This window comes from Lithobates pipiens, unplaced genomic scaffold, assembly GCF_037356315.1.
Source record: "Lithobates pipiens isolate NorthernLeopardFrog02 unplaced genomic scaffold, aLitPip1_a1.2 Scaffold_13, whole genome shotgun sequence".
Classification (NCBI taxonomy): domain Eukaryota; kingdom Metazoa; phylum Chordata; class Amphibia; order Anura; family Ranidae; genus Lithobates; species Lithobates pipiens.
Window position 1 is genome coordinate 326,103,224 of NW_027507718.1, and position 27,151 is coordinate 326,130,374.

General features: G+C 43.0%; 1 protein-coding gene across 8 annotated transcripts in view; it reads right to left on the reverse strand.

Annotated features, from left to right (window-relative positions):
* Window positions 1-27,151, reverse strand: part of INPP4B (inositol polyphosphate-4-phosphatase type II B) — an 851,608-nt gene that overhangs the window by 55,741 nt on the left and 768,716 nt on the right. For all 8 annotated transcript variants that reach the window (XM_077476952.1, XM_077476955.1, XM_077476953.1 and 5 more), the window contains 4 exons: window positions 25,267-25,384; window positions 11,411-11,551; window positions 7,493-7,590; window positions 2,113-2,225 (listed from right to left, as the gene is read on the reverse strand). In XM_077476952.1, coding sequence (XP_077333078.1) covers window positions 2,113-2,225; window positions 7,493-7,590; window positions 11,411-11,551; window positions 25,267-25,384 — 470 coding nt within the window. The remainder of the gene's footprint in view (window positions 1-2,112; window positions 2,226-7,492; window positions 7,591-11,410; window positions 11,552-25,266; window positions 25,385-27,151) is intronic.

The window sequence follows — 27,151 nt, forward strand, 5'->3', positions numbered from 1 at the left end:
GCTGGTCAAAGACCAGACCACTTTTTTGCGATTCGGCACTGTGTCATTTTAACTGACAATTGCGTGGTCGTGCGGCGTGGCTCCCAAACAAAATTTACGTCCTTTTTTTCCCACAAATAGAGCTTTCTTTTAGTGGTATTTGATCACCCCTGCGGTTTTTTTTTTTTGCGCTATAAACAAAAATAGAGTGACAATTTTGAAAAAAACTCATTCTTTTTTACTTTTTGTTATAATAAATATCCCCCCCAAAAAAAAAAAAAAATATATATATATATATATATATATATATATATATATATATATATAAAAAAATTCCCTCAGATTAGGCCGATACGTATTCTTCTACATATTTTTGGTAAAAAAAATTGCAATAAGCGATTATTGATTGTTTTGCGCAAAAGTTATAGCATTTACAAAATAGGGGATAGTTTTATGGCATTTTTATTAATAATTTTTTTTTTACTAGTAATGGCGGCGATCAGCGATTTTTGACACATTTTTGGGACCACTGTCATTTATACAGCAATAACTGCTATATAAATGCAGTGATTCCTGTGTAAATGACACTGGCAGTGAAGGGGTTAAGTGTTCCTAGGGGTGTGTTACTAACTGTGGGGGGCTGGACTTTCATTTAGTGAACACTGATCTTTGCTCCAATCACATGGAGCAGAGATCAGTGTCACTAGTTGCTAGGCAGAATGGAGAAATGCTATTTACAATGGCGTTTCTCCGTTCAGCCGCCCTGTGAGACGATCGCGGGTATGCCCGCAGTGATCGAGACCGCGAGATCCGCGACCGGACTCACGGGGGTCCCGACCAGCGGCGCGCTCGCGATGGCAGGGCGGCATTGAAGATTGGACGTACCTGTACGCCAATATGCCTGCCCATGCCATTCTGCCGATGTACATCGGCGTGCGCTGGTCGGGAACTGGTTAAATGGTCTAGAGGTCAGCAAATGCTTGGCCACTCAAAGAATGCAACAACTGTTGACAGGTATGAAGTTGTAAGTACCCCGATGCTACTGCACTACCTTTTAGTATCCTCTACCTTGCCTGAATGCATCAATCATACAGCAGAAGCTTGCCTACCCCCCCTTCCCTTCTTCTTCATTCTTCGTTGCCAGTGAGACAACTCATAGTTGTGACTTCCAAATAGGAATATGTGATGTAACCATCTTGAACATGAAGTGCAAAAATTCAATTGCCCTCTGTACCATTGCATGTACAGTTTTTAGCCTTAATTAAGGTTCACTAGTTGCAGACATAGGCTGGTACCCTTTAATGCAGGTGTGTCAAACTCGATTTCATAATGGTCCATATCAGAATTATGTTTGCCTTCAAAGGGCCAGTTGTATCTGTAGAACTAGATTTCCAGAGCAACCCCCCCCCCCCCCCCACACACACATCACATGTTAATAGCCCCCCACCATCAGAAGTCAAGAGTCCCCCACCCTCCCTTACATCACATTGCACTCCCCTTACCTTGTGCTACTGCAAACTGCAAAGCTGGCAAGCAGAAAGTACAGAGTCTGGGGGAGTACCGGGGGGTGGCTGGAGTCAGCTGCTGGAGTCTGCTGAATGTTGAGATTAGGGGAGGTAGAGACAAGGGGGTGCTACGGCTGCACAGAGAGGTGCTGGATCTGTAGGAGGAATACTGCCATCCTCTCTGCTGCTGACTTCTGAGAAGGGGAGGGGCCAAGACGAGCCTCCGCATGGCTGCAGGATCTGGCAGAGGAGTTGTGTCCTCCTCTCTGCTGCCGACTGCTGAGACAAGCTGCAGGGAAGATGTGAGGGCCACATGAAATGGCTTGACGGGCCTGATTCAGCCCCCGGGCCTTGTGCGTGACATATGTGCTTTAATGCATTACAAAATATGTATTTACACAAGCCTTTGTATCACATGGAAGACTAAAAGGACCTACCAGCCCTTCTTTGGTGCACTTTCTTAAGCTGCAAAGCACAAATTCCATTCCTGCCCATGTCCTTGCAGGCCCCATGTGTAGCACAGGTATATAAAAAATATACTTTGTAACACCACACTTAAAATGCTTAATATTCTCCCTAACACTTAAGCATAAAGCTACGTGATGACATATAGACATATAAGACTTACAGTAGCTGCCAGCCACATGATTTCTACATTCTTTCTTTTTTTGGCATGAGTGTTTTGGTGAAGATTTTCTAGGAGTTCTTTTAGGTCACTTTGATCATGGAATAACTGTGGACCTAAGAAAAAAAGCAAACATATAACACTTTTGTACAAACAAACTAAATCAAGATGTACCAAAGCTACACAAAAAAAAGAGAAAAAATAAATAAAAGTGTGGTTATCCCTGTGTAAGTGTAAAATTGCCATTTTTTAAAACAAATTTATAACACATACACATTTCTAGGCAGAAAATAAATCACAAACTAATGGGTGCCATTTTGTTTTTACAAATTAGCTAGAGCTATACTGCTGTTTTATATGCAGCATTATGATGACAAATGCAACAAATATGGACCTGCTATTCCCCTTTAAAACTTTTAACATTTATAATGTAGCCTGCATACATCATAAAATGTACTGTGTTATACCCATTTAATTATTATAATTTCCAAGTGTAAACCTTACCTGTACGCTTCAAATCAACAATGAAAGAGTACTAACCAGATGGGCAATTTGTTTGGTCATATGAACTTAACGTTCAAATTGGAGATGACATTCCGTTAATGTGAAATAAACTCCACAGACTGATTCTATGGTGCACAGACAGAGATGGTTTATCAACTCCCATCCCAGTTTCCTGCCATGTCCCTTCTTACAACCATCACATAAGATGTGCAAAATCCTGACATTTAGTTTTATTTTATAGTGCAATGAAAAAAAAAAAATCAATTCCCTTGCAAGGAAAGTATAGTTTATGTTGTATGTATTGAACAACTTGTCTTTCTAGGCTGCCAGGGTTCTGATATACTGTATAAAGTTAGCCATCAAGGCTGCATCACAGTTGTCTGAACATGGCTTTTTGTCCCTCTTACTGCAACTACCATTCACATTACATTGGCCCTAAAAGTAAAAATGCCAGAACGACATTTCTTTTAACCCACTGCAACCAATCTGATTCACACTTCCCTACCATAATGCACTGGAAATACAAAAAAAAAAAAAAAAGAATTGAGTTACTATGGCCAATAAGAACTATTTTTAAGGTTGTACATATGAGGTTTACTGTTGTGAGCTTTAAAAGGTTTGTGTGGTTTGATCCATCACATGCATAGCAGTGTGTCCCACATACTGAAGCTATGATAAAGATACAGACAGGGATACATGAGTTTTCTTTATTAATTTTAAGCAGATGATTTGATTGTATTAAACTTGCAGCATATAGAGGAAATACGAAAAATACAAAAAAAAAAACTTTTCTAACAAGGTTTTACAAAGTCATTGTCTTTCTGCAAGGGCAGCAGCTCTAAATTGTTAGAAAATGTCTGTGAATGGAAAAGCTCCTGCTGCTATTTGTATAAATCACTGCTTTGTTTTTTTATCTTGTACAATCTTTCATTTGCAACCCAGTGCAAAAGGATTTGTGGTGAGATATCCATTTAAAGGAAACATTTTGGTTCTTCAGAAGTTTGCATCTTCTCACTGCGAAGAGCCACTTACGAAAAAACCTTTAGAACTTACATAGGCATTAATGAAATATAAAAAATGTTTCTCTACTAGAAAAAGCATTTTAGACCAACACTTTTAGATATTTTATCTAAATTTTAAAAGCCTTTGTCACAGATATCAAAGAAATAGATAAACGTTATGTGCGGATTCCAAATCAGACAATCTGCAAACAAAAGTTTATTCAAAGCCATGTAAAACTGTGACTAGATGGAAAACAAGACTGTATGTTAAAAGCTATTTCACTGCCCCTGAGAGTAGATATTTATAAGAAAACTCCCCATTTGTTGCCTGCAAAGCCAGTTCATGTGCTTGGCCTGAGTGTCCCAGGCTTTCACGCACATGTACATCAAGTACTTAGAGAGATAACAACTAAAGAAAGAAAGTTTTGGAGGGATAAAACGGCATTTCGGGAGGGCAAAGCCTTTTGTTGGCAGCAAAAAAATACACAGATACAACAGCAAAGGAAAAACAATAACTTTAGGACATATAATAGTGGTAAAGGTTCTAACTCATCTCCCAATTCCCTATCCTTTTCATGCTCACAGATGTGACAGGAATACAAGGCAACTCAGAAACCAAGTGATGCTCCCTGGGAACAGGAGCCCAAAATCAAAAAAAAAAAAAACACTTTACGGAATCTATGGTATCCACACAGTATACTTCATTGGTGGCAGGATCTGATTAGACACAAAAGTCAGGTAATGCTCATAGTGGCACCTCTGGGCAAGGCAAACACACTTCTAGCACAATTTCTAAAACCAACTCATCAAACTCTAAGGAACCATCTAAGGAAATGGCCATGGGTGGTCTTTTGGAGAATCAATAACACTTGACAACACTATTGAGTGTCATCAATTTGTCAGATTATAGATTGTCTGTTGATGAGACTCAACTTCAAGTAAAGGACTAACCTTTTGTCCAGACTCGGACTTGGCCACATTAGAAATCATAAAGGATTTGCAATTATTTGCGAGAAAATTGATCCTTCAAAGTTTAGATGCTAAACGTACCCAATCAAGCCAACCAACAGCACGGGAAAAGAAGGTCCTGGGTGACCTAATCTCTCAATTAGAGGAACAGGAAAACAAGCACCTGATAGATCAGGTTGATATTGAGGCTCTATTGAATGAACAAGGGACCACACATACTAATAAGATTGCAGGTAGCTCTACCCTAAAAAATAAATCAGACAAATACCCGTCTCTTGGTCTTAACCCCAATTTGGGGGCATTCCTTGACATGACGTCACAAGAGATTAAAACAAACCTCATCCTAAAATAATCACAATCACAAATCGAAAAAGAAGCATTAAATACCCTGACAAACCAACACCAGCTCACTATCAAACCATCTGATAAAGGGGGGCAATGTTATAGTCATGAATAATAGTCAGTATAAAACCACGTGCATGCAAATTCTCCAAAACAAAGATTGGTATATGCCCATATCGAGATTGGCAATTGAAAAATGTGATAAAAAAATTCTACCTATTGGTAGATAATGCATATTTAAACAATATCATAAACAATCAGACGTGGGACTATATACAGACTAGCCACCCTAGAATCCCAACTTTTTATAGCTTACTGAATGTCCATAAAGATAGAAAGAACCCCCCCCCCCCCCCCGGGCGGACCAATAGTTTCTGGCCGGGGAGGTATAACTGAAAATTTGAGTAGGTTCATTGGCGAAAAACTACGACCTTTAGCGATGAACCTTCCCTCATATGTTAGGAATACGTTACATCTACTGCAGAACTTGGAGGGCCTCCATATACCATTATGATAATGCCCAGCTGGTTTCAGTGGATACTGAAGCACTGTATAGTTCCATTCAGCACCAGCAGGGGATGAAATCTATCAAATTCTTTCTATCCCAATCCCACAGGGACGACAAAGATTTTCATGAATTTATTTTATCATCTCTTGAATTAATTTTGACAATTTTGAAACACATGCGTGTTATCTAAGGAAGGGGTTAAACCCAAAAACATGTAATCTTATACAGCTCAAGCTCCGGCACCTGCTGTGATACTCATCACATCCCCTGCTCTGATCCATTTGACCCATCAGGCTTTGCCAATGTCTGCCTGCGGTCAGAGCATGTGACGTGACTGGGAAGGAGTCCTGTGGTGTCTGGACACCTTGCAGCCCGACTTCGTTCCTGCTGCCCCTCAGCATCCATCTCTGGTTTCACCTGTGGTTGCAGGGGCTCTGCCACCTTCCACTCTGGTCATACAGTGATCGTGCTTCCTGGATCTGTGCTCACCCTTTCCCCTCCCTGATGTAGCCCAGCTTTGGTTATGGCCACTGCTCCCAGCTGTTGGAAAGTGTTTTCAGGTTTCCCATTTTTGGTCTGCAGTCCCCTCTGTCCAAAGCCCTCACGGAAGCGGAACAACCATTTCTCGACCATCTTTAGCTCCATTGCTGGCACTATCACAGTGAGTTTGGCCATTCTGACGATTTTTCCCATTTTGTACTGTGTATTGGTTACATGTTTTATCAGCAATAAACTGCTTTAAAGAGGGAGTCCACTGGAAAAACAAATTATTAAAAGCCAGCAGCTATAAATACTACAGCTGCTGACTTTTAATAAATGGACACTCACCTTTCCCAGGGTCCAGCGATGTCAACAGCCGAGGCCGATCGATCGCTCAGCTCTCGGTGAGGGAATCAGGAAGTGAAGCATTGCGGCTTCCCTTCCCAGTTCCCTACTGCGCATGCGCGAGTCATGCCGCGCAATGGGAATGGTCCGCACTGTCTCTGGGACCCGTGTTTGTCCCAGCAGACAGCGCACCGGGACAGGAAGTAGCATAGACTCCAATGGGAGTCTATGCCCTGAAGTGGGTGCAAATACCTGTCTTAGACAGGTATCTGTACCCCCCTCCCCCCTGAAAGGTGCCAACTGTGACACCAGAGGGGGGGTTACAATGAGTGGAAGTTCCAATTTAGGGTAGAACCCCGCTTTAAATTTCACATGGATTCCATAACCAATTGATTCCTTGCCACCTCCTGGATCTGCAGTTCCAAATTCTGTTGTTTTTGTCTGTTTCTCATTTGGTCATCTGAGTGCGGTAGCAGCGGTCCAGTGTGACCAATTACATTGGCTCCTTGGTTCACTTTCTATGCTTGGTTCCCTGTTGGAATTTTCCAGTCTCAAAAATTTGCATGCCTGAGCATTGTACCATTCACCTTATGTGGTAGGTGCCCTCGAATATGGGAGGGGTGCTTATTCATTATGTTCTATTGTGTGTCTGTATCACATTTTTGTTTTCTTTACATATTACACAAGTTGTTGAACGTATATTCTCCTGTATAAATACCCCTGACAAAAGGCGTGGACCTGAAATGCGTCGGGTGCAGAATACTTTTTTCGGAGAGAAATTGGACAATATATGTATATTTATGCACTTTTAAATGTCTGCAATGACAATGCAATTTTCTCTTGTTCTATGTGGTTTTATAGATCATCACCTGTGTGAGTGACCATATTTTAAATATGTTTCAATAAACATTGGTTTTATATAACTTTGGTGGTGTTGCTACTGTTTAAAATCCCACTTTAGGAGAAATTATATTTTTTCTGTTACCAAGGGATATGGAAATCACCAACCAGGTTTTGATACGGTGGAAACATAGAAAACAAAAACAAAAAAACAGGCTTTCACACCCAGCCAGATATATTTATATAAAGGAAAATGCTCAGTAATGGTGGGGAGGTCTTTAAGGAATAGGAGAAAAAAAATGAAAGAGAAGATCTGACTGGTTGCTTTAGACAAAAAGACATGTATTTCTTGTGAACCAGTGTAACTGGATTAAATGCTTCCTTTCATACTTACAGTCAGGGGAGGTTTTATCTGTACACAGCCTATAATACTCTTCCAAATGTTCAACATTCTCTTGGTTAATACTTTCTTGCAAAGATGTGTCACCAAACCTGCAATATATACATTTATAAAAAAAAAAAAAAAAAAAATTATATTAAATATTTAGCTGAAAAAAAATCCAAATGTCCTGGAAAACTATGCTAAAAACAGAACAATTCAAGCTAAAAATCTGTCAAGCAATGAATTGACTTGCCAAATCAATTTCTGCCTGGAAGTGTCATATATTTGCAATGAGCTCATATTAGATTATTCTCTTTTCAGAGAACACTGCTCAACACTCTACTAGTTCATTTACCTGTCTGGTAGCTTATTAACTGAAAGATATTTGATAAGTAAATGTCATCAAAGGGCAGGCCTGGTCACAAGTACAAGAGAGTGGTTGGCGGTTTAGGCATTAATCCAGTCTTCAAATGATTGTTTAATGATTGCATAAACTGCTTGCTCATTTTGCCAGAGCAGAAAGTGTTCAAGGAACCCCAGTCTCAGATCTTACCTTGAGAAAACCACCACAGATAGCTAACAAAAAGCAGGCTATTTTCCAAGAATTTAATTATAACATTAGGTCATATATAATTGATTAGTGCAAATATACTGTATGCAGGCTTATTTAAAGAGAAATAGTCACCAGTTTGCTCATTTGAAGAGTAAAAAGCCAATAGCGTAGAATGGCACAGCCCTATCCCATTCCTTTGTTTGCTCTGTATAAAAGGATGGTGAAATTCTGTAGGCCTATATATGAACAAGCCTGACTCAGTCCTTTAACCTCATCCTGCTTTCAGGGCTGTGAAGATGAATGTAGGAACCCTAACATTGATGTCACTGTCTCAGAACCAACATGAGGCCAACTCTCCCAAATGGGCCTCTTCCCACATTTTAGTTTGCATCACATGGTTTGTACAATAAGTCCCAGTGGCGGCCCGTCCATAGGGGCACCCAGGCGCCGCCCCCTCCCCCTGTAGTCACAAAAAAAATTAAAAACGGCCCCTTTAAGAAAAAAAATCATTTAACATAGTGCACTGTGGCGCTGGACGCAGTGCACTATGGGAAGTGCCACATCTATGCAATCACGAGATTGCAGACATGGCGCCTCATTTGCAAGCTTTTAACCCGCCTTGTGGCGCAATACACAACGCCGAGTAGCTTCCGCCTGTAAAATCACTGTGATTCTATGGGCGGGAGCATTGTTGTTCAAATCCCGAGGTCACTTCCAGGTTTTGTGAAGCAGACGAAAGCCGGAAATGACGTCGGCAGCTCCGTTCTTTGGCCCGAGCGGAGCTGCAGGAGAAAGGTAAGACTCGAGCGCGCCTCTACACAGCATGAGGGGCAGATTGAAATAAGTCATAAAAAATAAAAACTGGGGAAGCAAGCTACTGTAGTGGATTATCAATCTGATCAGTAACTGGAACAAATGGGGAAAAATGTATTACAGGCACATATCTGCAGGGCAGGTAAAATCATGTGAGTAAAAACACACACTGATGGCCTGATGCACTTTCTATTATTCTCCTGCGCCATGGATCGATCCATCCCAGAGCATGTGTTCAGAGCACCCTCCCTACCAGTTACTGATAACCACTTGCCTGGAGCTCCATTACTAGATGGTACAGATTTTTTTGTTTTTACTATAATTTTGCTGCATCATGTGACATTTATGGAATTTATTCTTACATTTTTTTGACAAACATGCTTTTAAGGGCCAATTCACACTGCTGCGTGGTGCAAAATCGCATGTGATTCGCACTGCACTGCAGTGCAAATCACATTCTATGTCTGTGCAGTGCGGTTTCAGCCATACAGATAGTATGGCTGAAATCGCATTCGCACTAAACTCGCACAGGACACTTTTTTTGGTCTGCACCAGAATCAGATCGCATGGGTGTTCACACCCATGCGATCTGATTCATGTTCGAATTGACAGTTCGCAGTGTGATATGCAAGCTGAAATGGGGGTGTCATTAACAATGTATTGACATTCCCCAGCAGTTCGCATATGGCAGTGTGAACTGCCGTGCGAGTCGGGTGCGATGTGTTTATGGTTTAAGAGAAGTGGGAGGGGTAAAAAATGATGGGCACCCCCCCATCCAAAAATTTCACGAGCCGCCACTGATAAGTCCCCTACATATGAAACATTCAACTAGCAAACTTTCAAAGGACGTGTGTTCACATGACCAATCTTGTAAAGCTAGGTACACCCAGCAGGTTGAACAAAAGAAAACTGATAGATCGCCGCACCAACACAAGCAATGTTGGTGCAGCGATCTCCCGAGCTGTGCCTTTGTGTTCAGACAGGGGAGCTCGCCCCCCCCCCCCCCCCGCCAGAACACACTGACCAACACTCGCGGCATTTGCCTGCAAGCGCTGAGCTTTGCTGGACTTCAGAATAAGTTGAACTTACAAACAAGCTCCTGGAACGTAACTTGTCAGAAAATTGGGCACTTACTGTATTCCCTACCTGGCTGTCCTGGTATCCCATTAGCCCATAATAAACAAAAAAAAAAGACAGTTTTACTTATAAATGCTTTACAGTTTTGCAGAGCAGATTTTTGTCAAAAATGCTATTTTTTAAAACAGTCCCAATAGCTACTTATTTTAACAGACTGTTAAAATGTGATAGACAATGATGTTACATAGTTGAATGTGGTTGAATAAGTCAAATCTCCCTAGTTCAGTCAAAAGAAAAAAAATATATAAATAGAAAACCTCACTATATACTATATTACCAAAAGTATTGGGACACCTGCCTTTGCACGCATATGAACTTTAATTGCATCCCAGTCTTAGTCCGCAGGGTTCAATATAGTGAACAGTATATAACAGTATTGAGTTGGCCCCACCCTTTGCAGCTATAGCAGCTTCAACTCTTCTGGGAAGGCTGTCCACAAGGTTTAGGAGTGTCTATGGGAATGTTTGACCATTTTTCTGGAAGCACATTTGTGAGGTCAGGCCCTGATTTTAGATGAGAAGGCCTGGTTCACAGTCTCCACTCGAATTCATCGCAAAGGTATTCTATCAGGTTGAGGTCAGGAATATGTGCAGGCCAGTCAAGTTCCTCTACCCAAAACTTGATCATCTATGTCTTTATGGACCTTGCTTTGTGTACTGGTGCACAGTCATGTTGGAACAAGAAGTGGTCATCACCAAACTGTTCCCACAAAGTTGGGAACATGAAATTGTCCAAAACTTCTTGGTATGCTGGCGCTTTAAGAGTTACCCTCACTGGAACTTTGGGGCCAAGCCCAAACCCTGAAAAACAACCCCACACCATAATCCGCCCTCCACCAAATAATTTGGACCAGCGCACATAACAAGGTCCATAAAGACATGGATGAGCGAGTTTGGGGTGGAGGAACTTAAATGGCCTCCATAGAGTCCTGACCAATAGAGCACCTTTTGGATGAATTATAGTGCAGACTGCGAGCCAGGCCTCGACCAACATCAGTGCCTGATCTCACAAATGTGCTTCTGGAAGAATGGTCAAACCTTCCCATGGACACACTCCTAAAGCTTGTGGACAGCCTTTACAGAGTTGAAGAGTTGAAGCTGTTATGGTGGGTCAACTCAATATTGAACCTTACGGACTAAGACTGGGATGCCATTAAAGTTCATGTGTGTGTAGGTGTAAAATAGTGTATATAGCCGTACACCCACAGTTGATGTTAAATGTGAACATAAGGTAATATGCATCGCAAAACAATGCAAAGCATGCTAAAGAACATTACAATAAATGAGATCTTACTCTTACTGTTTTCTTGCAGCTTCATACTTCAACAGTGCCAAAGCCTTTTTTTTTACGTGGAGCTTCTCCTTAAAACTCAACAACTAATTCCATTCTGTAAAGTGATCAAACATTATCCCGGAACAATGTCTCACCTTTCTGCTATGGTTTGCTGCTCATTAATTCCAATATTAAAAAGCACTGGGTAAACATTAAGCGGTTTTCCGTCTTTGATCTGTTGTGGAAGAAGCTCGAACATTTTTGTCGGAAGTTTGACCTCCACTTCGTAGTGCTCTCTAAAATCAAATTCAAACCACCATCAATTACTTTCCCCAAAACTAATAATTATATTACCAACTGTACATGCAAAATTAAAATTCTCATTCATACTCATTTTAACAGGGCAATGTAAAAACACAAAGTGCAGAAATCCAGGCCATAGACATATGACACTAGGATGTACGGGATAAATAAATCATTTTTTTTTTTACATTTCCATGATATTAACACTCATAAAGTGTGAACTTTAATATGAGGGAAAAAAGCAGACATAGAGAAACCAATCAACTTAGGTGAACTCAAGGGAAACATATTTTTTTAATCATGGCCTTTTTAGTTATCCATTAATATATGTTAATTAGAATACACACAGTAGGAAAGTGATTATGTATACTACACTCCAAGCATCAGGAGAACCCTTAGGAAAGAAAACTGGCTATGATGTTGTGGACCTCACAAGGGTTGATGCAGAGTCCTGATTTCGCCTCTTGCAGCCTTAGGCACTACACTGTGTGCACAATTATTAGGCAGGTTTTATTTTTGAGGATTTATTTAATTATTGAACAACTGCAGTGCTTTCGGTCAATCCAAAATGTTAATAAACCTCAAACCTGAATATTTAACCACTTCAGCCCCGGAAGATTTGGCTGCTCAATGACCAGGCCATTTTTTGCAATTCGTCACTGTGTCATTTTAATTGACAATTGCGTGGTCGTGCGACACTTTACCCAAGCAAAATTGACATTCCTTTTTTTCCCACAAATAGAGCTTTCTTTTGGTGGTATTTGATCATCTCTGCAATTTTTATTTTTCGCATTATAAACAAAAAAATAGCGACAATTTTGAAAAACAAAACACAATATTTTGTACTTTTTGCTATAATAAATATCCCAGATTTTTTTTTTTAAAAGCAAATTTTTTCCTCAATATGCATTCTTCTACATATTTTTGGTAATAAAAATTACAATAAGCGTATATTGATTGGTTTGCGCAAAAGTTATAGCGTCTACAAAATAAGGGATAGATTTATGGCATTTTTATTATTATTTTTTTTTATACTAGTAATGGCGGTGATCTGCGACATTATGGGGGACAAATCAGACACTTTTGACACATTTTTGAAACCAGTAACAATTATACAGCAATCAGTGCTATAAAAAAGCACTGATTGCTGTGTAAATGTAACTGGCAGGGAAGGGGTTAACACTAAGGGGCGATCAAGGGATTAACTATGTTCCCTGACTGTGTGTGGGGAGGGGACTGACTATAGGAGATGACAGATTGTAGTTCCTAGCTATCCACACCTCCCTGTTCTGCCTCTCGCGACTGCTGACCATGAGCATCGGCACCCCTGCAATGCGGCGGGCACGCCTGTGTGTGCCTGCTATGTCGCTTAAAGGAGCTGATGTACAGCTTCAATGGTTCGCAGGATGATGAGGACCTGCCGCACTATAATTACAGTGGCTGGTCGGCAAGTGGTTAACCACTTGCCGCCCACCCTATAACAAAAGCACGGCGGCATAGTCGTTTTAATATCCTGACCGGACGTCATATGACGTGATCAGGATATTAAGCCGCTGCGTGCCCCCGGGGGCGCGCATCGCGGCGATCGTTGTTGCGGGGTGTCAGCCTGACACCCCGCAACTACGATCTCGGTAAAGAGTCTCCGACGGAGACTCTTTACCACGTGATCAGCCGTGTCCAATCACGGCTGATCACAGTGTAAATAGGAAGAGTCGGTGATCGGCTTTTCCTCACTCGCGTCTATCAGACGCGAGTAGAGGAGAGCCGAACGGCTGCTCCTCTGACAGGGGGGGTCTGTGCTGATCGATTATCAGCACAGCCCCCCCGAGGATGCCCACACTGGACCACCAGGGATGCCACCAGACCACCAGGGGATGCCCAGAACCAGGTATGCCCCCCTAGACCATCAGGGATGCCAGCCAGTGCCCATAATGAATGCCAATCAGTGCCCATAATGGATGTCAATCAGTGCCCACAAAGGGCATTACTGATTGGCATGCATTATTGTTTGGCACTGATTGGCATCCATCCCTACAATACTTTAAATTACAATGCCGCCTATCAGTGCCCATCCATGCCGCCTATCAGTGCCCATCTATGCCGCCTATCCATGCCCATCCATGCCACCCATCCGTGCTGCCTATCCATGCCCATCCGTGCCACCTATCCATGCCCATCCGTGCCACATATCCATGCCCATCTGTGCCGCCTATCCATGCCCATCCGTGCCACCTATCCATGCCGCCCATCCATGCCAACCCGTGCCACCTATCAGTGTCTATTTGTGCCACCGATCAGTGTCTATCTGTGTCGCATATCAGTGCCGCCTATCAGTGCCACTTCATTGGTGCCACCTCATCTGTGCCCATCAGTGCCGCCTTATCAGTGCCCGTCACTGCAGCCCTGTCAGTGCCCATCAGTGAAGGAGAAAACGTACTTATTTACAAAGTTTTGTAACTGAAACAAAAAAAAACATGTTTTTTTTTCAAGATTTTCGGTCTTTTTTTATTTGTTTAGCAGAAAATAAAAATCCAAGAGGCGATCAAATACCACCAAAAGAAAGCTCTATTTGTGGCAACAAAATGATAAAAATTTAGTTTGGGTACAATGTAGCATGACAGCGCAATTGTCATTCAAAGTGCAACAGCGCTGAAAGGTGTACAAGTGCCCAGTATTGAAGTGGTTAAAGGGTTTGTAAACCCTCATGATTTTTCACCTAAATGCATTCTATGTATTTAGGTGAAAAAACCTTTTTTGTGCAGCACCCCAGACCCCTCTTTTTACTTACCTGAGCCCAGTCTTTCTAGTGACAAAAACAAGTCCAGCAGCTCCAGCCGGTGTCTCGGATCCTAAATATATAGATTGATAGCAGTGGAGCTATTGACGCGGGGGGGGGGGGGGGGGGACTGCTGTCTGTGCCAATAGACGCAGCAGCAGGACATGGAAACAAGACCACACGAGTACCACGAGGGAGAGTGTTTCTCCAACGAGGCATTCAAGAAGAGGAGGAGCCAGGAGTGCCACTGAGGGACCCCAGAAGAGGAGGATCGGGGCCACTCTGTGCAAAACCAACTGTACAGAGGAGGTAAGTATGACATGTTTGTTAATTAAAAAAACTAAAAATAGCTGATCCCCAAGGGAAAGAAAACTATATGTTGAAGTGGGAGCGTGATCTTCATTTTGAATGGGACCTGGACACTTGGCACACACACTTTGCCTGCTCATACAAGGGAATTCTAAATACCTCCCTTTTGGATGCAGACCTCAAGGTTATATCCCATTGGTACCTAGTCCCTAACTGTCTCACCAAATTCTACCCTCATTCCTCTCCTCTCTGTTTTAGAGGATGTGGCCTTGTAGACTCCCTCCTCCATACACTTTGGGAATGCCCTAAAATCAGAGGGTATTGGAACAGAATTTTCAACCTCATCCGTAAGTCCACTGGATACGCGGTCAAACAGGAGCCCACCATAGCTCTTCTCAATAGCAAAATACCGAAGGTCCCTAAATTGACCCTCTCTTTTATCCACTTCATTCTCCTTGGGGCCAGGATTCCTTAGCTCACTCATGGAAAGCCCCCTTGGTGTCCTTTCGCCAGACCAAACAGAAGATCTCCTGGATAATGTCACAGGAGAAAATCCCAAATGCGATTCTGGACACCTCCCAAAAATTCAGACTCATTTGGAAGCCCTGGGCAAAGTATATAGGAATCTCACTACTCCCCTAATATGCAGACCCTTCAGTTCTTCCCCTCAACGTTTGTAGCTTTTCACCCCCCCCTTACCCGCCGAGAGGGTTCCTGATGCCCACATTCCACCTACCCCTTATTCTCTTTTTTTGCTCTGCCCTTTTCCCCCTTCTATCCCTCTCTCTTTTTCACTTTCCTTAGGCTCAGATATATATTGTTCCTTCCTACTAAAGCCCCATACACACTGTCATTTTTTCTGCTGAGTTTTTCCTTCAGATTTACCAAAACCATGTAGTAGAAGGGCCTGCCTGATTGCATCCAAATTGAAACTCCTAAGGTTTGACCTCATATTATATGGTTTTGGTAAAGCTGAAGGAAAAACTCAGCAGAAAAACTGATAGTGCGTATGAGGCATAAGAGGTATAAGAGGCATAAGAGTTCTTCAGAATGATGGCCCAGTCAATTAGTCTGACTCATGTGAGAATAGGTGGCCATGCCCCTAACTAGGTGACCTCAGGATACCCTGACTATTTGATTGTGGTTAATGACAGACTCACCATTGGTAGATCACCCCCGCAGGCGGGTGACAGTGTGGTCAGGAGAGTGGCTCGGCCTGCTCCTCGCTTCTTTCTTTATTTTAGTGACCATCACCCGGTCGTCCTGCACACAGCAGGATCCCATTTTGGGTGTGTGGTCCGGACCGGGGGGGGGGGGGTCCAGGACCTGATTCTTTCAGTTCCTCTCTTATTCTCACCAGTAGCCAGAGCCTCTGCATAGAGCAGGGGTCTCAAACTGGCGGCCCTCCAGCTGTTGTGGAACTACAAGTCCCATCATGCCTCTGCCTATGGGAGTCCCACTTGTAACTGTCAGCCTTGCAATGCCTCATGGGAATTGTAGTTCTGCAACAGCTGGAGGGCCACCAGTTTGAGACCCCTGGCATAGAGTCTGTTAAGTTTGGCTTGGAGTTTAATGGTTTTCTTAATGGGTCAATATCATTCTCTCACAGGGTCTACTCTCTTCTTTATAACAGTGTTATGCATTCTGTACTGATCTTAGTATTGGTCTTTTGCTATTTTTGTACATCTGTAATGATATAAGTCTTAATAAACTTAAAATAAATTAATAAAAAAAAAAAAAAAACAAAGGTTTAGTTATCCTTTAAGAAAAGTAAAAGTGAGGTTTTGGCTTTCTTAGCAGAATATCTGTGTGTACATTTATTGGGCAACTATTAGCCTAGGTTCACACTTGTGCGGAAAGCACGATTACAGCACCGGTTCCCACTTTGCATTTCTTCCGCAGTCAGTTCACACTGCCCTCTGCAAACCTCTGCGGGTGTCAATACATTGTTAGATTGCAGTGCAAACTGTACCTGCACTTTTTTTTGCTGCAAATCTAATGTGAGTTCAGCCATACAACTGTATGGCTGAACTCACATCACACAGACATTGCATGTGACCGGCACCTGCAGTTGCAAATCACATGCCATTTCTGAGATTGCATATGTGTGAACCTAGACTCAGTGCGCAGAATAATTATGCAACTAAATGAAAAACGAAAATTTTTCCATCTCACTTGTTTATTTTCATTTGTTAAAGTGATAATAATAAACAAAACAACATTTCTGACATTTCAAAACAAAAATTAAAAAAAAATGACCAATAGAGCCACTCTTCTTTTCAATAACAGTCATAAATAAGCCTTCCATTCATGGAGTTTGTCAGTTTCTTGGTCTGTTGCTGATCAACTTTTTGTACAGCAGCAACCACAGCCTCCCAGACACTGTTCAGAGAGGTGTACTGTTTTCCTTTACCATAAATCTCCCGTTTAAGAAGGGCCCACAAGTTCTCAATAGGGTTTAGGTCAAGTGAGGGGCTATGTCATTATTATTTTATCTTTTAAACCTTTACTGGCTAGCCCCACAGTGGAGTACTTCAATGTATGCAATTGAGCATTGTCCTGCATAAATATCATGGTCTTCTTGAAAGATGCAGACTTTTTCCTGTACTACTGCTTGAAGAAATTGTCTTATAAAAACTGGCAGTAGGTTTGGAAGTTTGGATTTTGAGTCCATCTTAAACCTGAAAAGGTCCAACTAGCTAATCTTTAATAACACTCACTATTAATTTTTCTGCGTACTTGTGTCAGATCGAATTACCGTTTAGCTCATCTAGATTGAGAGACCCAGGGATTGTGGGATATAGTGTCAGGGCTGGGATCAGTCCTTCCTTCCCTGAGCTGGCCGCTCAGCTGTCGGCTAATTGCCAGCTCCTATCTCTCCACAGGTACTCAGCTGTTGATGATATCCTGCTCATCAGTCCTGCCTACTTAAGCCATACAGCTCAGAGGATTTCTGCCTTCACCTTAGTCAACATCACAGAGACACTCTCCTACATTCCTGTTTAAAGACTTGCTTAGCTGACATCCTTCTGGCTCCAGATCCTACTTGCTGTTTTACTACGCTCATCTACGGCTCCCTGACATTTGACTTGTCTATCCTTTCTGGTTCCTGAACTCTGGATACATTTTGACTACGTTTGTTCGATTTACTTTTATTATTTTTTTTTTAATCAAAACGGATTTTATTTAACACACAAATACACACACAGGTCATCACATCGTCAGCAGAGAATACATAGTCAAACAGCATACACATAAAGACACCTTGTACACAGCAAAGTCATATTCCGCAGGCGGTATTGAATATCACCCTAATCGATCATGACACCACAGATACAGGTCCAGATTATCCAGACGGGCCGCAGCCCTGTTACCTGCTCCCCCCCCCTCCCCCGCGACAACACATACCCTCGTGAGGCCTGCCCTATACCCCCTAACTAAGCAACCGTCCCATAACCAGCTCCAGGGGAGATAACCCGGGGGTATCAAGCCAGGGTCCCCACAGTCGCTCAAAGCGTTCCGCTCGGCCTCGGTGTTGGTAAATATACTTTTCCATACTTAACACGTTCCCCATCTGAGTTATCCATTCCTTCAACCTCGGAGGGTCACTCGCTCTCCAGTGTTGAAGGATGAGTTTGCGCGCCTGAAAAAGAGCTCTCCCCAGGGCCTCCCTAACCGGCGTCCCCAGCGAGAGATCATCCAGCACACCCAAAAGGCACACCTTTGGATCCTGTGGAATCCGCACCTGGAAGGCCCCATTGAGAGTAGCAATGACCCCCGACCAATATAAATGTAATTTGGGACAGCGCCAAAGTAAATGTATGAGGTCTCCCCTATCCCTGGCACATCTGGTACAAAGGTCTCCCTCCCCAATCCCCATCCTATACAGCCTGGCCGGCGTTCGGTGCACCCTCATAACAATGTATAGTTGCGATAAGCGCTGTGCCGTATTCAATGAGCAACCTTGTATTGCCTGTAAGGCTTCCACCCATTGGTCCTCCTACTTTTATTATTAAACAAGTATGATTTAACTGTACTTCTGTCTCAGTCTGATTTCATGGTTTCTGACAATATTGTTTCTTCACAGGAAGTGCCACGGTCAGACATTCCGATCACAAAATCCGTCTGATTCTTTCCGATGGATTTTGTCCGAAACTTGTGTTGCATACACACGGTCAGACAAAGTTGGTGGAAAATCTGATCGTTCGGAACGAGGTGATGTTCATTGCATACGACGGGACTACGTTTAGGCTATTAGCCAATAGCTTTGGTCTAGTAATTTAATATGAGCATGCGTGGCACTTTGTCCGTCAGAATTCTCTACAAACGATCGGAAAAAGTCAGATCAGATTTTGTTGTCGGAAAATTTTAGATCCAGCTCTCAAACTTTTTCCATCAGATAGAGCCCACACACGATCGGATTTTCCGACAACATAATCCGATCTGACCTTTTCCGTCGGAAATTCTGACCGTGTGTACAGAGCATTAGGCTACAGACAGAAATCCTGCATTAACCTGTGCAGTGACATGCCACATGGCTCAGGTCTGGACACAAACAGAAATGTCTGACATATGAATATTTACTCTAATATCGGCTCTGCATACAGAGCAACACATGACACCATGAAAATGATCAAGGAAAATATTATGAAGGTGATAAACACAAGGTGCAGGTATGAAGGTTTATAAAGCTTTTAAGCTTACCTGTTTAATTCAAAATGGAACACAAAATATGCCCCGCCTTGCCTTCCTAAACATACCTGCCTGCCTAACTTGTGTCCAGTTCAAAATAAAACATAACATATACATGCATGTACTCATGTCTATCCTACAGTGCTTTGCTAAAGAATATTTTCAAACTATGCTCTGAAGTTTATTTGACCATTGGCTAACTGTTCTATCAGGCTCCAATCAAAATTAAGCCTGGGACTGCAGTTTTCTAATAATGAATGGGACATAATATTGACATTGCACTCCTAATAATTTCTACAGTTCCATCAAGTAACCATCTGACCTTTGAGGGTGCTAACCTTAAACCTCATGTGTATTAGCCTTAAATCTAAAGATTCATGAACTGATATATGACAAGTGTGCCAAGGGGAAACGTATTGCTGTCATTCCTACAGTTAACGGCTTGAATGAGGATGAGAAATTAAACAAAGGTTTTGATTGGTTGCAAGAAATATACCTGTTAGCACACTCTTCATATATCATAACCATAGTGCATTCATTTACTTCTATATAATAAAGGTTTACAAGACTGACACAACTTTCACCCAAGATGCACATACCGTATTTATTGGTGTATAATATACACAGGCGTATAATATGCACCTTCATTTTAAGAGGGAAGTTTCAGAAAAAAACTAAAATTTTAAATGTAGAACTTTGAAGCAAAATAAGAGTCATGCTCATCAATGCAGCCTTATTAGTGCCCATATGCAGCCTTATTAGTGCCCATATGCAGCCTTACTAGTGCCCATAAATGCAGCCAGATCAATGTCTATCTGCAGCCTCACAATTGCCCATCAATGCAGCTTGATCAATGCCCATCTGCAGCCTCACAATTCCTCATCAATGCAGCTTGATCAATGCCAATCTGCAACCTCACCATTACCATCAATGCGGCTTTATCAATGCCCATCAGCAGCCTCACAATTGCCCATTAATGTAACTTGATCAATGCCCACCTGCAGCCTCACAGGTGCTATCAATGCAGCTTGATTAATGCCCATCTGTAGCCTCACAGGTGCCATCAATGCAGCCTGATCAATACCCATCTGCACCCTCACATCAGATTTCTGTTGCCTTGGAGTGGACAGAGAGGGGGACTGCACAAGCACCATCAGATTACATACAGCGAAAATCTCATGTTTACTCGGCAGCCTCTGTAATACAAAGTCCCGCCTCCTGGACCGGCTTCTATGATACTGGCTGGCTCAGGAGACGAGACTCCGAATTACAGAGGCCGCCGAGTAAACAGGAGATTCTTGCTGTATGTAATCTGACGGCACTTGTCCCACCCCCCTCCCTGTCCCCTCCGAGGTAGCCCAAATTGAAGTATCGGCATATAACATGCACACACTAATTGCACCCGATTTTCAGGATGAAACAGTGCATGCTATAGCCGATAAATACGGTAATTTGATTTATTTTGAAGATTGTACGAATCCTGGGTGAAATTTGTGTTAATATTGTGTGAAAACATATATAGACACCATACAGGTATTTGCATATATTTAAAGTGGTTGTAAACCTCGGACATGAAATATGAATAAAGCATATCCCTCTATAGTGTGTACTTCTCAATACAGAGCACTGTGTGTGTGTGTGTGTGTGTGTGTGTGTGTGTGTGTGTGTGTGTGTGTGTGTGTGTGTGTGTGTGTGTGTGTGTGTGTGTGTGTGTGTGTGTGTGTGTGATTTCTGTCTGCTACTTCATTCCTCTTTCCTGACACCCAAAGCTCTCAGAAGTCTCCTCACTGAGCTCTGCAGTGTGTAACTTCAGCTCTCCAACCTGCTTTCTGAAAACTCAGACAAGCTTTATAAAATTTGGACTTTGAACAGCTGTAGAGGAGAGAGTGCTACAGATAAATATATCTGTGTATCACCTAGTGCCAGTCACTTCAATCGGTATATGTATGGGTTTACAACCACTTTCATTTTCGGCAAAAAACTAACTAGAATAAATTTGTAAAAAAAAAATCTTCTTCTTCTGGCTTAGGGCAATCCCCTATCATGTATCATACAACTTTGTTCTGAACTTTATTCATAAATAGTGATGGACGAACTTCCGACGGGACGTTTCGCGAAAGCGAAATGCGAACGGACCCAAACGTTCGCGAAACCGAACGTTCGCCGCGGGCCCCATTGACTTCAATGGGAGGCGAACTTTGCAAACCTTCATGTCGAATTTGCGGCCACGTGGTAATTATTAGGGGGTAAAACGTAGTCCCACCATCTGGACAATGACATAATACATGTATGAGGTGAATTTGGGATCGATAACTACAAGCATTTTTATTTTATTTGGGAAATTGTTCTAACAATTCAGGACTATGGAGCTAATGAAGGCAATGGAGGAGAGGGAAGGTCAGGGACCAGGGTAGGCAAAGAAGAGGGTGCAGGAGATGATCACCAGCAGCGTGACATACCGGAATGACACATGCACCGTGATAGAGGCATCTGACAGCAGCACCGTAATACAGAGCACTGACAGCAGCACCGTGACATACAGCGCTGACAGCAGCACCGTGACATACAGCGCTGACAGCAGCACCGTGACATACAGCGCTGACAGCAGCACCGTGACATACAGCGCTGACAGCAGCACCGTGACATACAGCGCTGACAGCAGCACCGTGACATACAGCACTGACAGCAGCACCGTAAGCAGCCCCAGGAGGAAGTCAGCACAGCACAGGGATGGTGTGATCCCCTCATAATAAGAACCCCCAGGAGGAAGTCAGCACAGCACAGGGATAGTGTGATCCCTTCATAATAAGAACCCCCAGGAGGAAGTCAGCACAGCACAGGGATATCATAAGCAGCCCCAGTAGAAATATGACACCGCTCAACCTCTTCAAAGAGGAGGGTAGGGGCATATAGTACGGTGTGCTTTTTTGGGTCAAGGAAGTGAGCAGACTGTACGTCAGTCCCTATACCGCTGAAGGACTGCTGCAGTATAGGGCAGCGGTCAGCAGTGGTGCACGTCAACCCTATCTATTGTGGACCTATAGCGGTCCTTACAGAACAGCAGACTGTACCGCACTCAAGCCTATGTACCGTAGCACCCTATACCAAGTTACCAGTCCTTATAAGAACTTTTGTGGACCAAGCAGGTTGTGTATTAGTGTTTAGCAGACTGTACGTCAGTCCCTATACCGCTGAAGGACTGCTGCAGTATAGGGCAGCGGTCAGCAGTGGTGCACGTCAACCCTATCTATTGTGGACCGATAGCGGTCCTTACAGAACAGCAGACTGTACCGCACTCAAGCCTATGTACCGTAGCACCCTATACCAAGTTACCAGTCCTTATAAGAACTTTTGTGGACCAAGCAGGTTGTGTATTAGTGTTTAGCAGACTGTACGTCAGTCCCTATACCGCTGAAGGACTGCTGCAGTATAGGGCAGCGGTCAGCAGTGGTGCACGTCAACCCTATCTATTGTGGACCGATAGCGGTCCTTACAGAACAGCAGACTGTACCGCACTCAAGCCTATGTACCGTAGCACCCTATACCAAGTTACCAGTCCTTATAAGAACTTTTGTGGACCAAGCAGGTTGTGTATTAGTGTTTAGCAGACTGTACGTCAGTCCCTATACCGCTGAAGGACTGCTGCAGTATAGGGCAGCGGTCAGCAGTGGTGCACGTCAACCCTATCTATTGTGGACCGATAGCGGTCCTTACAGAACAGCAGACTGTACCGCACTCAAGCCTATGTACCGTAGCACCCTATACCAAGTTACCAGTCCTTATAAGAACTTTTGTGGACCAAGCAGGTTGTGTATTAGTGTTTAGCAGACTGTACGTCAGTCCCTATACCGCTGAAGGACTGCTGCAGTATAGGGCAGCGGTCAGCAGTGGTGCACGTCAACCCTATCTATTGTGGACCGATAGCGGTCCTTACAGAACAGCAGACTGTACCGCACTCAAGCCTATGTACCGTAGCACCCTATACCAAGTTACCAGTCCTTATAAGAACTTTTGTGGACCAAGCAGGTTGTGTATTAGTGTTTAGCAGACTGTACGTCAGTCCCTATACCGCTGAAGGACTGCTGCAGTATAGGGCAGCGGTCAGCAGTGGTGCACGTCAACCCTATCTATTGTGGACCGATAGCGGTCCTTACAGAACAGCAGACTGTACCGCACTCAAGCCTATGTACCGTAGCACCCTATACCAAGTTACCAGTCCTTATAAGAACTTTTGTGGACCAAGCAGGTTGTGTATTAGTGTTTAGCAGACTGTACGTCAGTCCCTATACCGCTGAAGGACTGCTGCAGTATAGGGCAGCGGTCAGCAGTGGTGCACGTCAACCCTATCTATTGTGGACCGATAGCGGTCCTTACAGAACAGCAGACTGTACCGCACTCAAGCCTATGTACCGTAGCACCCTATACCAAGTTACCAGTCCTTATAAGAACTTTTGTGGACCAAGCAGGTTGTGTATTAGTGTTTAGCAGACTGTACGTCAGTCCCTATACCGCTGAAGGACTGCTGCAGTATAGGGCAGCGGTCAGCAGTGGTGCACGTCAACCCTATCTATTGTGGACCGATAGCGGTCCTTACAGAACAGCAGACTGTACCGCACTCAAGCCTATGTACCGTAGCACCCTATACCAAGTTACCAGTCCTTATAAGAACTTTTGTGGAACAAGCAGGTTGTGTGTTAGTGATTAGCAGACTGTACGTCAGTCCCTATACCGCTGAAGGACTGCTGCAGTATAGGGCAGCGGTCAGCAGTGGTGCACGTCAACCCTATCTATTGTGGACCGATAGCGGTCCTTACAGAACAGCAGACTGTACCGCACTCAAGCCTATGTACCGTAGCACCCTATACCAAGTTACCAGTCCTTATAAGAACTTTTGTGGAACAAGTGAGTTGTGAATGTTTAGCAGACTGCAGCAGAAGGGCAGCAGTCAAGTATAATATCCTTTCTATATTTGGAAGAAAGAATATTATACATGTACAAGCCTATTACTGTACCACTGATACCAGTCCTGAAAAGAACCTTTGTGGAACTAATAATAACAGCAAGTCTTTAAAATTACCCTCACTGCCTGACAACACTGCTTCCTTCCTGTCCCTATACAAATTGGCAAAAAAAGAGAACGATTAGTGGTTACTGGAACAGCTCTTTTGTGGACCTTGATAGTAACAGCTAATGATGATGATGATGATGATGATGATGAAAGACTAATCTGGCTGTCCCTGTAGCATACACCGTCCTTTCCCTTTCTCTAAACTAACAAAAGACACTCAGGCTGCTGCAAGAATCAGCAGCACAGCAAACCTATCAACACCTAACACCTATACCAGTCCTGAAAAGAACTTTTGTGTACCAAATAGCTAGTGGTTTATCTCTCCCTACTCCACACAGGAACCTGTCCCTATCGTAACAGAAGAAAGAATGTAAAATGGCCACCGGATCGGGTGTATTTATAGGTTAGGGGGAATGTCCAAGTGTCCATGTGCTGTCATGTCTCAATTGGCTGTCCTGTATCACATGATAAACGTGTCACCAAAGGTTAAAGTTCTTGTATACATTAAACACGTAAGTCCGCCGCGGCGAACGACGGAAAAAGGCGTTCGAACGTGCGGACCGCGAATGTCGGAAATTCGCCGCGAAACGACCGCCGGGCGAAACGTTCGTCCATCACTATTCATAAATGAAAATGTCAAGCCTTATAAATGGAATTAATTATCCCGACATGAGCTACAGACAAGATGCAAGGATATAACTCATGATTTAATATTATGGAATTGATTGTGGCAATATCAGCATCACAAAGTATTATAACACTAATTAGTTGTGAACTCTAATACACTTTTAAAAACAAAATGTTTTCCTAATCTAATTTATGAAGATGTGAGAAAGATTGTTTCTGCTACAGACAAAGCTTACCGTCTTCCAGTCACAATGGGCAGAAAGTCATCTGATTTGGCCTCTGTTATTTTAAAAACTGTGTGCTTCAGATCTGAAATACTGACAGCCATGTCTTCCAGCATCCCAATTTCTTCACCTAGATACAACATGGATAAAAGTGTTATACATGTGAAATGTCTTCAAGTATAATACTGTTTGTCTTATTTTAAAGAGAACTCCAGGCAATAAGTAAACTTGGTCAGGGCTTTTTTTTCTACCATAACTTGGCGGAACTGCGTTCCGGCACCTCTGCCAGGGAGCAGGACTTTTTTTTTTTTACAGTTGGTTTAAGCTGCAGCCAGCTGGCAGAGTGAGCCGACAGCCGCATAAGCCGACACAGCTCTTATAGTTCCGGCCTTATGAGAGGGGAGGGCGGAGTGATATCAGCTGCATTCCGCCTCTCTTTGTAGCAAAGTGGATGTTCCTTTTGTGAGGAAGAGTTGCCGTGTGGTGTGGTGTGGTGTCCTGCCCTGTCCTGCACTGTCCTGCCTTGAGACTCCTGTCTGCCAGACCAAGACTGCTTTCAGTAATTGTTTAACTGTCATCGTTGTCTTGCTTTTTAGATATGTGTCTATTAATGCTGCTGCCAGGATATATACATGTGGACTGTCCCTTGCTGGATCTACATGTGGGCTGTCTCTTGCTGGATGTATACATGTGGGCTGTCCCTTGCTGGATATACATGCAGGCTGTCTCTTGCTGGATAAAAGCATGTGGGCTGTCCCTTGCTGGATATACATGTGGGCTGTCTCTTGCTGGATATACATGTGGGCTGTCTCTTGCTGGATGTATACTTGTGGGCTGTGCCTTACTGGATATGCATGTGGGCTGTCTCTTACTGTGTATGTGTGTGTATATATGTGGGTTGTCTCTTGTTGGATATACATGTGGGCTATCTCTTGCTGTGTGTGTAAATGTGAGCTGTATCTTGATGTGTGTATATATGTGGGCTATCTCTTGTTTTCTTTTGCATATATGTGGGCTGTTTCTTGCTGTGTGTGTATATATGTGGGCTGTCTCTTGCTGTATGTCTATATATATGGGTTGTCTCTTGCTGTGTATATATGTGGGCGGTCTCTTACTGTGTGTGTATATATGTGGGCTGTCTATTGATGTATGTGTATTTATGTGGGCTGTCTCTTGCTGTGTATATATGTGGGCTGTCTCTTGCTGTGTGTGTATATATGTGGGCTGACTATTGCTGTATGTGTATTTATGTGGGCTGTCTCTTACTGTGTGTGTATATATGTGGGCTGTCTATTGCTGTATGTGTATTTATGTGGGCTGTCTCTTGCTGAATATGGGGATATATGAAAGTGCCTCTGAGATTACTTTGGTTACTTCTAATGTTTTGTACATTTTACTTTGCTTTTTATTAACAAATTCCATTAAAAAATCTGTTATATATCCCCCTAAATATACTTGGTTTCCTGTTCTCTAAAGGGGGCGGTGCTTGGTGTGTAGGGGTGGAGACAATGGACGGTTCTAGGGGGCGGAGACAGGAATGACCTAGGGGAGGGGGGTGAGTTCCTGCACCTTTGCCCTGAGAAAAAAAGCCCTGAACTTGCTACATACCCAGTATTATTTGGGATGGATCTCTTTGGAATGTAACCTAGTAGCGCCAAACTTTTAACCAACATTTATTCGCTCAACATGCCATACTTCCTGGGATCAAAGAATAATCCATGTCTTTTGTTCACCTGGTAACATCTTCATTTCATTATGTATCTCTAGACAAAGCCTTATTTTACGGTTTTTGGGGAGAGATTGGGGAAGCGATACACCTTCTGTCATGTTTTTATTGCTATATGTGTCCTTATTTTGGAGTTCTATTCCTCTATTTACTGGAGATAACTATCACTGA